Raw genomic sequence first — 15,565 nt, 5'->3', positions numbered from 1 at the left:
AGTATCCTGTTTTGAGCCACATAATGGCAGCCTATGGGGCTTGTCTGTCCACTTCTTCCTCTCTATCATTCCAGAGGGTTTTGCTGTTAAAGGCAAGGTTTTCTCTGTAGAAAATCCTGGACAGGCTGTGCTGTTTGTGGATTTTGGTGGAATTTCTAGTTGAAGTACTGGACAGTGTAGCTTGTGGATATAGGCTGCATTATCTGTCTTTAAATTCTCTCTTAAGTGTCTGTGCAGTTCTGCATGTTTTGACAATTTAAGAGATTATTTTTGATTGCTCCGGGGTCCGCGCACATGGGCGGGACTATTCACTAGATTATGACTATAACAGAGATACCCCTACTACAGAACTGGAGTTACAGGACAGAAATTACTCCTTACTGTTGGTACATATTATGGGGGTATTCATTCGAGCAGGTTTCATTTTTGCGAAACCCTGCCCCATCAATAGTGACAGGCCTATTTACCTGTGGGTTAATGAACCCCCAAATCCTGAAAGCTGACATCCTGTGTGTTGTACATGTGCGTGTGTGCTAAGATTACTAGCATGCTGTGCACGAGTCATACAGGCATGTCAGGTCTATTTTGGACTAGAGAACGAGATAGAGGAGTGGTTGCTTTCCCCAGACAGCATATGTGCATTTATGTCATCTCCTTGAAGGGAGGGGTGAACTTCAGACACTACTGAGGAAAAAGAAGACAGGCTTTCTTTAGAAGTGCCAGGACCCTTCCTGATATATCGGGCTGTAATAACTGTGTCTGAAGCTGGTATGTAGATGGCAGGGAATGCACTGTGAGGCCTGCAGTATCTATCATTAGGGCAAGGAGCCATTTGAAGGGGAAGCAGGTCTTGTCTCTCTTCCTGATCTATGTGAGGAGAGGTCATAAGTAGCTGAGAGCAGCCTGCTTACAAGTCTCTGTAATTCTGTGGTAGGCTACTTGGCAGAGCTTTATTGCAGACAAAGGTCAGGGTTGAGATCCGGACAAGCCAGGACACATGAAAGGGGAATCCACCCAAACCGGTTTCAAGGAAGCAGACCTAGAATACACATCCTCTGCCTGCGAAATTGATATGAAGATCGGAGCCCAACACCCAATAAGTTTGTAGTTGTTCTTTCGAGGAGGGGGTACTCCACCGAGTACACAGGAACTGCTAATCAGCCAGGGGTTGGTGTTGCATTGACTGTCAACTTCCCACATATGTGGGAACATGCTGTGCAGTCTGATCTGAAGGCAGAATTACTAGCCTGTTGTTGGTGCTAAGACATCGACCTATGAGTGAGGGAAGGAAGTGCCGAATATATGATTATACCACGATTTCAATTACCACGCATGGCTTTACCACGCGAATTTTACATCGCAAGTGGCTTTACCACGCTGGTATTTACAACGTAGGATTTTACTACGCCTAGAAACGTCTTACCTGCACGTCTTTCTCTACGAGCCCTTACTTCCATCCTCCATTGAAACAAGCGTGAAAACACGTATACCAAAATAAAAAAAGGACTGTTTTTTTGACGTACACGGCACGTCTTTGGGGGAGGCTCTTTCCTTTTTCTTTTAAAATTATGTTCGTTTTTTTTTTTAAAGTAAACTGCTTGTTATTTTTTGGGGGGGAGACCCCCCCCAGCCCCCCTCTGCCCCCGCTTGTTATTTTTGGGGGGGGAGACCCCCCCCAGCCCCCCTCTGCCCCCCAAGCCCACGCAGAACGACTCGAAGGAATACCACATCTCCCCCCCAGCCCGTGGTAAAGACGTCGTGGAAGGCACCCTGCGTGGAAGGCACCCTGCGTGGTAAGTGTCACGTGGTAAATGTTAGTAGTGGTAATGCCTTCGTGGTAAATGATGTTTCCCGGAAGTGCCAACCCTGCAGGAGGAGCGGATCGTAGCAGGAACTACCATAATTGACGCAGGGCATAGGGTCCATCCAATAGAGACTCTCTAAACAACTTGCTGAGGGAATTGTGGTACTGCTGGATCAGGCAGCGCGATCTTCGTCATTTGTCCCCCTTGTAGCTACTGTGGCACCTGGAGACGTGTGCCCTATGTAGGCCTGACCAAAGCTGAGACATCTGCATGCTAGTGTGGCCTGTGTGCCCAAAAGTGGTCTGCATGACCGTGGTCCTTCCATCATTTGCCATTGGGTTGGAACCAGTCCTAAAAACCAAGTGATCTGAGAGGTGCCCCTGGGCTGCCTCATGATGAATTGAGGTTGTTGCTTTAAGGCACTGTGTGACATATATAGCGCCCGTTGACCACCGTGACAAAAAACAATCTCCTGCCGGCATGTTGTTGTCGCACTGAAGAAGAAGCTCCAGGTACTCATCGGAGTGCCAGAGTGATCTGTGTTGTGAGCAGACATCTACTGCCAGCTGCACAGCTCCCTTGGAGACTGTTGTCTACCGCTGCGATGTCATTGTCGTGGGAGGGTGAACGCAGCCCGGTGCTGCTCCTACAAACTGAGAGAGAGACTAAAAGGACCTAGGATCAAGAGACTGATTGCTAAGACCAAGTGGGGGTGAAGGGGCAGCACGAGCTGCAGCCACAGTCAGTACCTCGAACTCTGGACCTGAGCAGTGGAAAGATGGAGTAGCAGCTGAGCTAGCTAGAAAAGGCCCCTGGAAGCATAACGACTCACCCCTTAAATTAGGTATAATTTAATTATTGCATGTGTAGTAGAATTCTGCGTTTTCTGTGTGTTAAAGCACTTGCTTTTTATACAAAGAGAAGCACTAGGCTGAACAATAATCTTATTGTGCTGCCAAGGGGTTGGTGTTGGTTTCTGAGCCTGAATACCCCCACACTAACCTCCCTGAGAAGCCTGTGACGGCGTTCTCTCTCTACTACTAAAGATTACGTGTGACAAGGGTTGGACTTGGCCCAGTTTGCAGAGCCGAGTAGGACAGGCCCAGGGATAGCAGTTGTAAAATGCCTCATTTTTGGGACCCAGTAGTAGGCCTGGGCGGTAAATTCTGTTCCGATTGCGGAATTTGCATAATTGCCTGTTCCGCGTAGAATGCGGAATTGGCCAAAATTCTGCCTTCCGCGACTTCGCAATTTTTTTTGCTTGTTTGCGTTCTCAAATGTGTGTTTGCGAGATATTTCCCCCGAGCACGCAAAAAGCGATTGCAAACAGTAAAAAAGCATCGCGAACAAACAATTCTGCCTGTTTACGGAATTTCTGCGTGTTCGGACATTTTTTACCTTTTCGCGGAGATTTGCGTAACGCGATAACGCAAATGTCGCCCACCCCTACCCAGTAGCCCCTGCCTGTCCCATGGCCTCCGGTACGGGGTCTGACGAGAGGCTCAGAAGAGTTCAGGGGTGGACACGCAATAGCTCTGGGGCTGCGCATCTGTACTATGAGTTTTCTCTTCCAGCACCGGTGCGAAGTTCGAGTTGCAGGCACGAGGGAACTATTGTAATGAAAATTCTGGATCCAGTCTAGCTCTGGGGGAATTCAAAAGGTGAAGTATCTGCAGTTAGAAAGAGTATCCACCTGAAAGATCGTTATTGAAGGTAAGTAACTCGTTTGTTTGGTTCAGCAGTTTCCTAAACCACTAGGGTTGAGTTCTGTCCAGTGTGCAGCGCTCACTGCATAGCATAACATAGAGCTCTGGACTCCGAGATACCTGCTGCTTTGTCCTGTATGTCAGGTTTCTTACCAACCTTTGTTGATCAGGACCTTTGCTGTACTAGGGTCAGCCCTGCCAGCTGCCACGCATCGTGCATTAGAATAACGCATTTGCGGTTAATTTCCCGCAATACCGCAATGCCTGAGATTGTCAAGCAAAAGAAAGTTGACCTGAAGTGTGATAAAACCGTGTAGGTCCGGTTTCTCGCTTTGCTGGGACGGATATATAAAAGCTGAACTCGTTTTTCAAAGGCCACAAGATGGCGCTAATGTACAACGGGAGGAATAGGAACCTCAATATATTATGACGTGGACATATCCTGCTATTTAGAAACTCATATTCAAGCCAAACCAACTTCAGAGACTTGAAGAACAAAACACTTACCCACACACCTGCCTAATTAATGTAAAAAAGTCCCCCCTGCTGAAACCATAGTATCAAACAGACGTGAATGTCCGCCCCAATGCAAAGCTTCTAAATACATGCCAAAAACGGCGTCAGTCTAAGCTGCTGCAAAAGGGGCCTAATTCGAGTACAGGGAAAAGATCCCCCCCTCGGGCCCCTCTCACACCCTGTAGTCAGCCTGGGGTCCCAGGTGGCAGAGAGCCTGGACAGACTCTGTCAATTGATCTTGATCTGATCATGCCATTAATTTGATTGGTTGCCATCCAGGGAGGCGCAGGCTGGCTAAGGCAGGGAACCTCTGTTTAATTTAATGTTTCCCTGTCTGCAACAGGGAGTCTGCCCTAGACTGTGGGATGTGCCATGCTTCTACTGAGTGTGGGTGACATGATAATGTTAGCGAGAAAGAGTCACTCATAATTGTTGAATGTCACTCATAATTACACTAAAATTAAGAAAATTTCACACATAAGCAATCTGAAACCTTGGCAACTATGAAGGGTTTGTGTCCAGAGGACTGTAAACGTAATCCTTATGTCAAAGAGTGCACTGGGGACATTTTAGGACTTTTCTTAATGTGGTTTTGAAATGATTGATTCAGACACATTTTAGCAGTCTGGCTATGCCTGCACTAATGGGTTGAGCTTGTGGAGCCACCTGCAAAGGTCCATCACGCCTTCGAAGACCCTCATTACGAGTTTGTCACAGCATCATATTTTGGTTAGCCTTAAGGTTTTCCCCAGAATGGGATTTAACTACACAGACCCAGGAATGCTGGGCGCTTTTCTCTGTGGATTGCTCCTATTCCAAGCACAGACCTAGCAGAGGGAACAGAAGTGTCAGATGGCCGAGCAATGCATGCATACCCCCTTCTGGGACGTACTGGAGACATCTGTTAGGACGATGTTGAACTTATTGAAGAGGGAGCAGAATGAACACTAGAAGACTTTTTAGGTGGGCGTATTTCTTCTCTGGATAGTTGTCTCACGAACCACTGTTTTAATGCACGTGGTGGTGCTTCAATTGAACGTAACAACGATAAATGTCCCTCAACAAACATGGTGGTAAAGACTTGGACAGCTGATGCTAATAGATGACTAGTATGTCTATTGGCCCTATGCTTGGTGAGATTTATCTGGCTCTGTCCTTGTGCACACCTAATATTGTGTTGCATTTGTATGTGATGGCATACGGCAGACATTTGTTGTTGTTCTTGTACCCTCACCAGATGCGCAGTTGATTCAGATACAGATTGTAGGTGATTACTCACTGTCACTGCTGCACGTATGCAATTATGTCACTATGCCTGCAGTGTTATATGACTGGATTCCAACTCTGCCACTCTTTTAGATATGTGTTCTAGTGTGTGGGTCACAGCACTGGTATTGGTTGGCACAGATGGGATTAGCTCAATTGCCACTGGTTGTTCTGCATCTTCTGCCAATGGACTCTGTTCATTGTCGTTGCCACATTGTGCCACTGGCACGCTCTCTTCCTCCTCTTCCACTTCATGCTTTGGAGTTTCAATGATGCTGTGATGAATTTGGAGCTGATACTATTGGTGTTCTAACACAATAATGAGTGTCATTGTTGCCCTAATAGAGACCTCTCAAAGAGCTGTGGAGGCTTGAGGCTGGCTGCTGCAATCACTCACAACAGTTAATACTGTTGGTATTTTTTAGAGACTCACAGGTCGGCTGGCTGAGTGGAGGACGAGAAGGGGCTACTGAAGAATCCAATGGCTTGACTCCTTTGGATGGAGTTGTCAAAACAGTTGCAGTGCTCACTGTATTTGGAGGGGTTTGTATGGTGTTTGCTTTTGACAGACATCCGTCCATGATATCCATCTATAGGATACTCTATCTAACTGCAGATTCCTCACTCCCATTACTTCTCCCTGTTCTGTGTAGTGGACTCCTAAACTTCATGACAAGGCACTCTACCACCTGCAATTTGTAGTACTCCACATCAAAGGGGGTGAACGAACCAATTTCAGCGTACAGGGGTGTCACCTATATATGGCTCTGTTCCATCACTTCTGGGGCACAGAGAAGTGACCATGGAGCCATATGGCTCCACCTATAGTCACGCAGGAGCATTGTTGAATACAATTTCCAGATCCAGTCTGGCGCCTGCGAATATTTATTTTAACGGTGAGGAATTTGCAGTTAAATACAGTATCCACCAGAAAGAGCATTACCAAAGGTAAATAACTTGTTTGTTTAGGACACTCTTGGCAGACTGCAGAGGTTCCTCTATTGTTTGCTTACGTCCTATGTGTGTTTTAGATAAGTAGCAAGTTGGCTGTCTCTGGCACACCGATTTAAGGCTTAATAGTTTTCAGGTGTTTTTTTCAAACTGCTTTACAATCTGTTGAGGATTCATAATACTTTACCAATTAATTCTCTAAAGCTGTGTTTTATACCTGAAATATAATATTGTTACGTATTTGTAATGGGAAAGACATGTCCCTAACCTCACGCTGTTGGTAAGGGGAGATTTCCCATGATGTCTTTACAGGTATCATCAGACTCACAAAAATAAACTATATCTTTTTGTTTCACCTTGCAGGCTTTTTAACATATTCACCGTTTGGCTAGAGGATGAGAATTTTCAGAAAGGAGATGTCTACATTCCTTCCTTACCTAAGAGCTATGATCCACATAGGCTCGCCAAGATCATGCTGAATGAGCAGGTGAAATGCCCTTTGTGCTTTTCATACATCTCATGGAATCACAATACCGTGTATATTACTTCCTTTGTAAAGTGTATCTCACTGCATTTGAGCCATTGATGAACAACGGTGATGTTCTCCATAGCGCTTAATCCCCATGCGCATCGCCCTGTGCCAACATTGTCCCAGTGTCGCCAATGGTCTCAGGGGAACAAGGAATGTGTAATAGTACTTGCAAAGAAATAATTAATTAGGATCAAAAGAGCCTAATAGTTGGATCATTTCATAGACCTGTCCATTCAAAGTTTGACTGTATACATTAATTGTTCCTGAAAGTTCCTTGATTGCAGAGTATCAGGTCTGAGTTTTTAATCCTTGTCTTTGACAGGGATAGCTTGCTGTAAAGATGACAGACTTCTTGACTCACTTGTCAAAAGTACTTTCATCCCATCTTTAGTCAATATGCACAACACACATCACGTATAAGCTGCAGGTTTGGTTTTAGCTTGACTGTCAGGTTCCACAGATGATGACTGCCTTTTGCTCTCCGCGATGGACATGTGGGGTACATAAAACAAAATGGGCATCATTCAGACCCGGGTGGGTGGTACAACTACCCGGCAGGCTGGTGCCTCTCCTTCCCTTTCAGAGGATCTTTCACCAGATAAAAAGAATTGGTCCTGCTTGGCAGGGATTGTCAATGCCTTCAAAACAGCTCTGCTAATGAAAGAACACTAGTAGTTTTCTAGTCTCATCCTACGCAGGTCACAAATAACAACTTATAAGTGAGTGTTTTTAATAATGTGTGTTGTATTTTATTTAAACATAGGATCTGTGGATGGAATGTGTAAACATAGAACTCATACATTATGAGTTTCAAGAAGCTGTTAACCTTTGGACTCAATCCAAATCAGAGTCAGCGGCCCCTTCAAACACGCCTGCTGCATGTACCGACTTCACTAACCCGTTGGAAGGTAAGCGGAAGATCAGCGATACATATGGAACGCAGTGCTCCATTTGTATTGTGGTTGAAGAATTACGAAAGGAAATCGTGTTTGACTTATAAGTATTGGGAACACTGCATAAGTGTAATGTGTGCAAATTTTGATTTTCTAATATATTTCACCACAGTTTTGTCATGGGTAAATTTAGATTGAAAGTCCATAACCTAATAAGTAATTTTTTGTCAGTTGTGATTTTCAACTAGAGATGATTGGGTGTTGATAAAGTGACCAGCAATCGTTTCTTAATTGCAAGAGCTTATATATATGAATAATTATGATTGATAGAATGGATCCGTTACCGCCGAAAGTCAGGATCCATTGTCATGTGTCTGTCAGGTTTGTTAACTGCACTTGCGAACTCAAAATACATGAATGTAGCAATTTAATGATTATTTATTAGGGAAAACTACTCTTTAATTTGGTCCCTCTGGTAGTGTTTTTTTTAAAAGTTTACATTTTTGTTTCAAATATCCTCCATCATCTACAGAGAAGCTTTTCGAAGTTTTTTATTAGCAAAAGGTGCCTTCAGTATTCAGCCAGTAAACCTTGTTTGGGTCCTTTACTTATCAGCGAATGAGTTGAGGGCAGTCTAGGCTTGACCCCACCGCTACCATTTGTAGTTGAATATTAACAATGAGAAGATCAAATACTTAGACCACTTGTCAACTACATTTCTTGTCATGTCACTCTTTGTATGACCTCACAGTAGTAAAATACAGTATTGAAAGCCAAATCCATTTTTGATAGAGCCAGCATAAGCATTTAAGCAACTTTGCTGATGCGTAGTGGCAATATGCTGTGGCTGACAGAGTCTGCCGTGGGAGCACGAATGGTAAAAATATGGCATCACATATACCTTCAAATTGGTAAGTAGTAAGGTGAATTTCAATAGATGTCTCTTGATGATTTGAAAGAAGATGCATCATAATTAAAAGTAGTTACCCAAGCAAATGACAAAGAATCTTGGTAGGAAATAGTTTCCCAATGTATGTCTCATTTAAGTGCCGCTTGTAACTTTTGAGCTGGAGATGCCACCAGCTTAATAGGCTTTGTGAAATGAAAGGAGAACGTTATATGTTGCCACTATCTGCAGGAGCACTTCCACATACCTCCATTTTATTTTTCAAAAGTTGTTCAGTATGGTCAGGATGGGGCCAAGCACATCTTGTGATCTGGCCTGAACTCAATGGTTTTGGTTGCCGATGCCATTAGAGCTGGCTTTTTCAATTTCAGTCTTGCCTCAGTGCACTCCACAGGATTTTTGGGAGACGTCTTCATTGGCATGCCTATCAATGGTCCCCAGCTGTTTGGAGACGAGGATGACTGCTCTGAAAAGTTATAAACTGACCCTTGCACTTGTGGCATGTGTTTGGCATCTCTGGTTTACCAAATTCATCAATAATACTAGAGGCTTTGAGGATACTTTAAGGGCCCCCCACTTCTGCCAAAGGCAGCCGCCACAACTCTTATTACAGCCCATGTACAACTTTCTGGACCTCAAAGTCAAGAGGGGGTTAAAAAGTAGGGAACAGCATCAACAGCAGTGTTCCTCTCCTCCCCGGGGTGAGGAGAGGGGCTAGAATGCTGGTGATCCATCACGTAGGATCAATGAGTCTTCAGATTATTTACTTTGGGTTTGTCCTCACCTTTTAGGACAATCCACCCCACATTCCACCTACTCATTCAATGGTCTCTGTAAATCATGCATGTATCCTTTTCAGAGAGGTGTTGCCTATGCCAAGGATACAATCGAGCTGATACTGCAAGTGAAGATTGGTATTCTCTCTACTTCTTAGTTCCCAAGAAGGTCCGAATTGAGCCAATCTTGTCCCACGCAAAGCTAAACTCTTTCAGCCGGAAGCACAGATTCAAGACTTGCTAAAGTTCGGCTGGACTTGAATCCCGAGGACTGGAGGGTGTTCTTGGATTTTCAGGACACATATTTTAATGTTCTGGTTCTGTAATCCCACAGGAAATACCTACAGTTTGTTGTAGCTTTCATCCGCTATGTTTGTGGTCCTCTACTTTGGCCTTATCTCTGGTCGTTGTAAAGATCATGCCTATGTTCATGGCCCAAAGTACTGGGTCAGAGATACTATGACGCCGATACCTCAACAGCTGGCAGCGGACAGGGGACCTTGCCACAGCTGTAGTTGGAACACAGACAGAGCACGGTGCCACTGTTGTTCAGTCCAGGACTTTAAATCAGTGTTTCCAAGTCACACCTTCATCCCACACAGAGACTGCTCTTAATTGGAGCGATTTAGGAACCAGTCATACTGAAGGTTTTTCTACCACCATTAATGTTTTGATCATGATGTTTTGGGCTGGAACTCTCAGCATTCCAGATTTTCATCCTCTTTTTACTATTTCTAAAGCAGCATGTGGAAGTCCTTCAGTGTGCCTTAAATATGCTCACCACAGTGGGTGCTTTTAGAACAGAATCCGCATCTTCCAAGACGCTCGAGACTTGAATTGAGTGCTAATAAGTGACAGTCATACTTGCAACCGGTGATTCCCTCAGGTTGCCGCTTATCATGCTAATAATATCACTAAAGTTGAACCTTGCTTTGACAATGAGCACCTTGCACCCTCTTATCCACAATATCAGATATTTTGTATAATGGAGACAATATTTGGCTCAGATTCTGAGCCTATGCAAATTGCGAGTTTTGTTTCACACAATTAAGGACAAATGTCCCTTCCAGTACACATCACCTGGGAGTCTGGATGTGCAGGCCTAATTTTGCATGCCTTAACCCTAATGTCTTCCCTTAAACAGGAAATCTAAGTAGTTCAACATTATGGGCAAGAAGAACTTTTCTTCAGGCAGACCAGTAATGCACCCCATGAAATCCTCTTGTCATCTGACTCGCTACTGCCATACCCTTTGGAAAGTGTGTTGAGCGCTTTTACCAGCTCTTTCAGAAGTTTTCTTTTTAACAAATTGGTCAGGATGTGGCCAAACTGACTTCACTGCTTCATGACCTAGGATCAGTGAGTCTTTCTATTATTCAATTTGGCTGTGTCCTCCCCTTTCATGACACTCCACCCTACGTTCCACCTGCTCATTCAATGGTCTCTGCAGATCATACATGTATCCTCTCCAGAGAGGTCCTTCTGCTTTCCTTCGCCACCCGTCACAGCGATGACCGATGCAACTAGGCTTTGCTTTCAGTACAGTTAAAGGTTACTTACCAGCCCTTTTCAACCTCCCTTAATTTGCCCCATTAGTCTAGACCAATCCTCAAACTCAGTTCCTAGTTGAGGGACCTGTTTTGGCACTGATTAAAAAAGTGAGGAATCTGCAGGTAGAAGTATCCATGCGAAGACTGTGCTCTTTACCTTCGGTATCCCTCTCTCTTACTTTGCAGAACAAACTCACTGTCTGTTCACTCAATTCATGCTGGTCATATCTCCAGTCATGGCTGATGCCAGTGGCGCTACTAACCGGCACCTAGCTAGACATGCTTTTCAGGACAGTCTGCACCTGGGTTTATTCCGAAGGTGAGGTTTCCTTCAGAAACAATGTTACGAATGGCAGAGAGCCCCTTTTCAATAGAAAGAGTTAAGGTTACTGCTCCGTTGAAAAAGGATTTTCTGCTGAGTAACTACCAATCTTACTCTAATGATCCTTTTCTAGACTCTGGAGGTGGAAAATTAGTACTGCAGCATAACAACTCAATATCTTGGTTCCCTTGCATGAAGTGTTAAGAACTGGCTGTGGCACCCAACCATCCCTGTTCTTGGATGACCTAATTAATGATAGATGAAGAAGGTGTGGGAGGCCTAAGTTTTCCTCCTGGTCTGTCAGTGGCCTTAGATCTATCATGACCTATTGCTACAGAAAATAGTTGATGTGGCCATTCACAGTGTAACTCGATAGCTTGTTTGCTTTCCTAAAACCTTCAGTATGTTAAAGTCTACAACTTTAAATCTGCCTAGGTTCCTGATAGAACTGGGGTTTCTGGTTGGCAAAGGTATGCATCCTGTCCAAGCAGGGACCAGCTCTCTAGTCAGGGTAAGCTACATACACTTTAAAAGATAATCTGTGCTCACCCTCTGGTAACTTGACACAGAGCAGTCAGGTGTATCTAAAGAGAAAATATGTAAAGTATTTGTGCAACACACACACACACACACACAGTAACACAATGAAAATATCATACAAAACATTCCACACAGGGCGAGACAAATAGGTTATATTGTTATGGGTAAAACCAGACCAAAGCTCAAGAACTCATTGCTCTTCAAAATATTGTTTTAAATGGACAACTAGGATACAAAACTCATGTTGTTGATGAATATAACTTTAAACCATTCTTTTCAACATTTATTTCAAACTATTTAGCCTGGGTTTATTTCCTAGGTTACTCTGTGAAATAACAGGGAGGACTTTAACTCATACTTTTGCCAAGATTGGGCTTAGCTGATAGAGACTCCTAGCTGCAGATTCCTTACCTTTGAATTTCTCAGGCATCAGGTTGGATCCAATAACGTTTGTGTGAGCAGTACCCCTGCACACCGTCAGGTGGCTTTGTTTGGTTGCGTGTGTTGTCATCTGCGTTTTTGGCACCAGAATTGACATTGCCATCACCTATATAGGCTGGGCAGAGCAGTTTCATCGGCAACAGTCTTACAGCGCCACGTCTGGCTGAGAAAATCTGGATTTTCGAGGGATGTCCAGGCCAACCCCATGGACATGCCCTTCGATGGGTCTCGTCTCTTTGGAGTGAAGGCAGACTCTGCACTGGAGAGGTTCAAGGACTCGTGGGCTACGGCCAGGTCCTTGGGCCTCTAAGTGACACCTCACCCGCAGTCTGCCTTTCACCCCTTTAATGGCTATGGAAGGGGCGTGCCACCTCGCCAGCCATATCCCAGTCTTCGTCCTGGCAGGGTTCCCAGGTTGTGCGAGGTTGTGGATGCGGTGCATTCCGACCCTGTGGGAATAGTAGCTAAAAGTCATCCGCCACCAACCCCATGGCATCTGCAGTCTCTGCAAAATCATGGGGGCCCAATTGGAGGGACAGTCGGACATCACATCCTCCACTGGCAGTCCATAGCATCGGACAAATGGGTCTTGTAGATCATTTGGAGGGGTTACTCCCTCCCTTTTCAATTCCCCACCCCTTTACCGCCATCTCAAGAACAGTTGGCGTAGGATCATCTGCTCTTGCTTCGAGAGGAAGTTACAGCTCTCCTGACCGTTACCTGAAGTTCAAGGTAGGCCTAGAGCAGTTTCAGTTCACTATGCTACCCTTTGGCCTTACCAGCACCCCTCGGGTGTTCACCAAGTTGATTGCAGTGGTCACAGCTCATCTGCACAGGTTAGGGGTTTCAGTCTTTCCTTACCTCCACGAATGGCTGTTGAAGGCGGCCTCACCCCAGATTATCGTCGCCCACCTCCAGACTATCTGCAGACCTCCTGTATTTGCTACGGTTCACTGTAAACATGCCAAAGTCACACCTGACTCCTTATCAGACTCTCCTTTTCATCTGAGCTGTTCTGGACACAGTGCACTTTCTGGCTTATCATCCCAAGCAGCGAGTTTAGGATATTGAGGCCATGATACCAATATTTCAGCCTCTGTCCTGGATTTCGGTGAGGATTACTCTGAGGCTGCTGGGACTCATGGCCTCCTGCATCCTACTGATAAATCATTCCAGATGACATTTGCAGGCTATGCAATGGGACCCGAAGTTCTACAGGTGCAGCATCAGGGGAATCTCTACAGATTCATCCAGATATCATAGGGAACTGAAGAAGACCTGCAGTAGTAACTTACAAATTGTGATTGGGTCAATGGCAGACTGCTCTCCCTTCCCCAACCAGATCTGATGGCAGTGACAGATGTCTCTCCTGGGATAGGGCAGCCATCAGGGAGCGAAAGAGATTATAGCACTCTGGTATCTGGTGGAATCCAGATTCCATATCAACCGGCTGGAGAGACTAGGCCAGTTTCTGGACATGTGTCTAGACCCCTAGCATCTATCACTTAATCATACCAGTTATCCTAAAGCTCTTCCAGGAGGCTGAGAGAACTATAAGGATTCTCAGATCCACCCCAATTGTATTCTCTCCAGGGTCAGTAAAGTGAAGTTAGTGCAGGGCGGGGTGGGGTCGTGGACTCTTTTATCAAGAGACTCTGCGTTTCTGAACATGATTAGAACAGCAGGGCGTAACCCTGGTGGTTCAACACCTGGCAGATTCTCGGAACGCCGAGGCGGACAAACTCAGTCGTCCATGTCTTGTGGATCACGAGTGTTGTCTCCATTTGGAGGTGGCACAGGTGATCTTTCAGCAGTGGGGAGAGCTTTGGTTAGATCTGTTCACCTCTGAAGAGAACACGCAATATCAGCAGTATTGCGTGTTGGAGTTTCCAAGGCGCACAATGCTCTGAGACGCTTTTTGGCATGAGTGTAGCTCAGGCCCCCTGTACGTTTTTCCGACCATAGCGCTTCATCTCAGAGCTCTCAAGAAGGTCAAGAATGACTGGGCCCAAGTCATTCTTGTGGTTTTGGACTGGGCATGGAGAGTTTGGTATCCTGAGAGTCTGAAAATGAGCATCGATCCTCTGATCTGCCTGCCCCTCGGGAGAATCTTCTGTCGCAGCAGCAGTGGAGGGTCCTCCACCCAAACCTGCCAACTCTCCGTCACCTTGCGTGGAGATTGAGCACCGACATTTGATAGCTTTTGACCTTCCTTCCGAAGTCTGTAAAGTCATCTTGGCCCTCCACGAAAATGGTATACACCTGCAGTTGAAAATAATTTGTAAAATATTGTACAGAAAAGTCTATTGACCACTTTCCTGCCTCACTTTCTGATATTATGTTCTTCATTCTTATCGTTGCTCATGAGGGCTCTGCTATAGGCGCTCTCAAGTGTTATGTCTCTGCTCTGTCCGCTTTTCTACAGCAGCCTGACCAACCCTCTTTATTTAAGTCCCCTAATGTACATAGGTTTCTGAAAGGGCTTGTAAATATTTTCCCCCTTTCACCCTTTATCATGCCACAGTGGGATCTGAAACTGGTTCTCACGTACCTCATGTGTGCTCCCTTTAAACTGCTATGCAATTAGCCCCTCCTGCTGCTTACCATCAAGACAGTTTTCTAGTGGCAAACATCTGCCCAGAGGGTGAGTGAGATACAGGCTTTGTCATCCAAGCCTCCCTATCTTATGGCATTCCCGGACAAGGTGGTCCTTTGCTACCTAAATTTGGGACCCCATTCCATTTGGGACAATCTGTCAACCTGCCCACATTTTACGCTCCTCCACATCCCTCTAAAATGGAGGAGCGACTCCACTGTCTGGACCGCAAAATGGTATTGTTATTATACCTTGACCACACAAAAGAATTCCTGGTGACCGACCAACTCTTGTTGAGATATGTAGGAGCTAAAAAAGGTTGGGCAGTTCAGAAGCAGACCATTCGCAATGGGTCATTCTTTGTATCAAGGTCTGCTATACCCTGGCTATAAAGCAGCCTTCTGAGGGCGTTCAATCCCATTCTACAAGAGAAAAGCTGCGACCATGCGTTAGCTTGTGTGGTTGCAGTCTTGAACATTTACCAGGCAGCACCGTGGGCGTTCCTGCACACATTTGCCACACACTACTGCCTTGACAGGCAGGGACTGGCATTTCACCCGTTCGTTCCTACGGGACGTCTTAGTATAATCAGTTTGTTTGCAGCCCACCTCCAGGATGGTATGGCTTGGGTATCCATTCAAAGGTAAGTAATCTGTAATCTGCAGCTAGAAGTATCTATCAGGTGAACAAACTACTTACTGTCAATAATGCATTATCTGGTAGAGAGAATACCTAGCTGCAGATTCCTTACAGACCCACCCATG

The 15,565-nt window shown here is 45.3% G+C and overlaps 1 protein-coding gene and 1 long non-coding RNA gene across 2 annotated transcripts in view; one reads left to right on the top strand and one right to left on the bottom strand.

The window, feature by feature from the left end:
* EPG5 (ectopic P-granules 5 autophagy tethering factor) overlaps nucleotides 1–15,565 on the top strand; it is a 582,198-nt gene that overhangs the window by 283,480 nt on the left and 283,153 nt on the right. Inside the window, exons 24-25 of the mRNA XM_078674745.1 lie at nucleotides 6,608–6,731; nucleotides 7,540–7,684. Coding sequence (XP_078530871.1) covers nucleotides 6,608–6,731; nucleotides 7,540–7,684 — 269 coding nt within the window. The remainder of the gene's footprint in view (nucleotides 1–6,607; nucleotides 6,732–7,539; nucleotides 7,685–15,565) is intronic.
* The window catches only part of LOC144817870 (uncharacterized), a 31,635-nt gene that overhangs the window by 6,878 nt on the left and 9,192 nt on the right, over nucleotides 1–15,565 (bottom strand). The window lies entirely within an intron of this gene.

This window comes from Lissotriton helveticus, chromosome 2_1 (genome assembly GCF_964261635.1).
Source record: "Lissotriton helveticus chromosome 2_1, aLisHel1.1, whole genome shotgun sequence".
NCBI classification, from domain to species: Eukaryota; Metazoa; Chordata; class Amphibia; order Caudata; family Salamandridae; genus Lissotriton; species Lissotriton helveticus.
The sequence above is the reverse complement of the archived record's forward strand: the minus strand, read 5'-3'. Positions and strand labels throughout refer to the sequence as shown.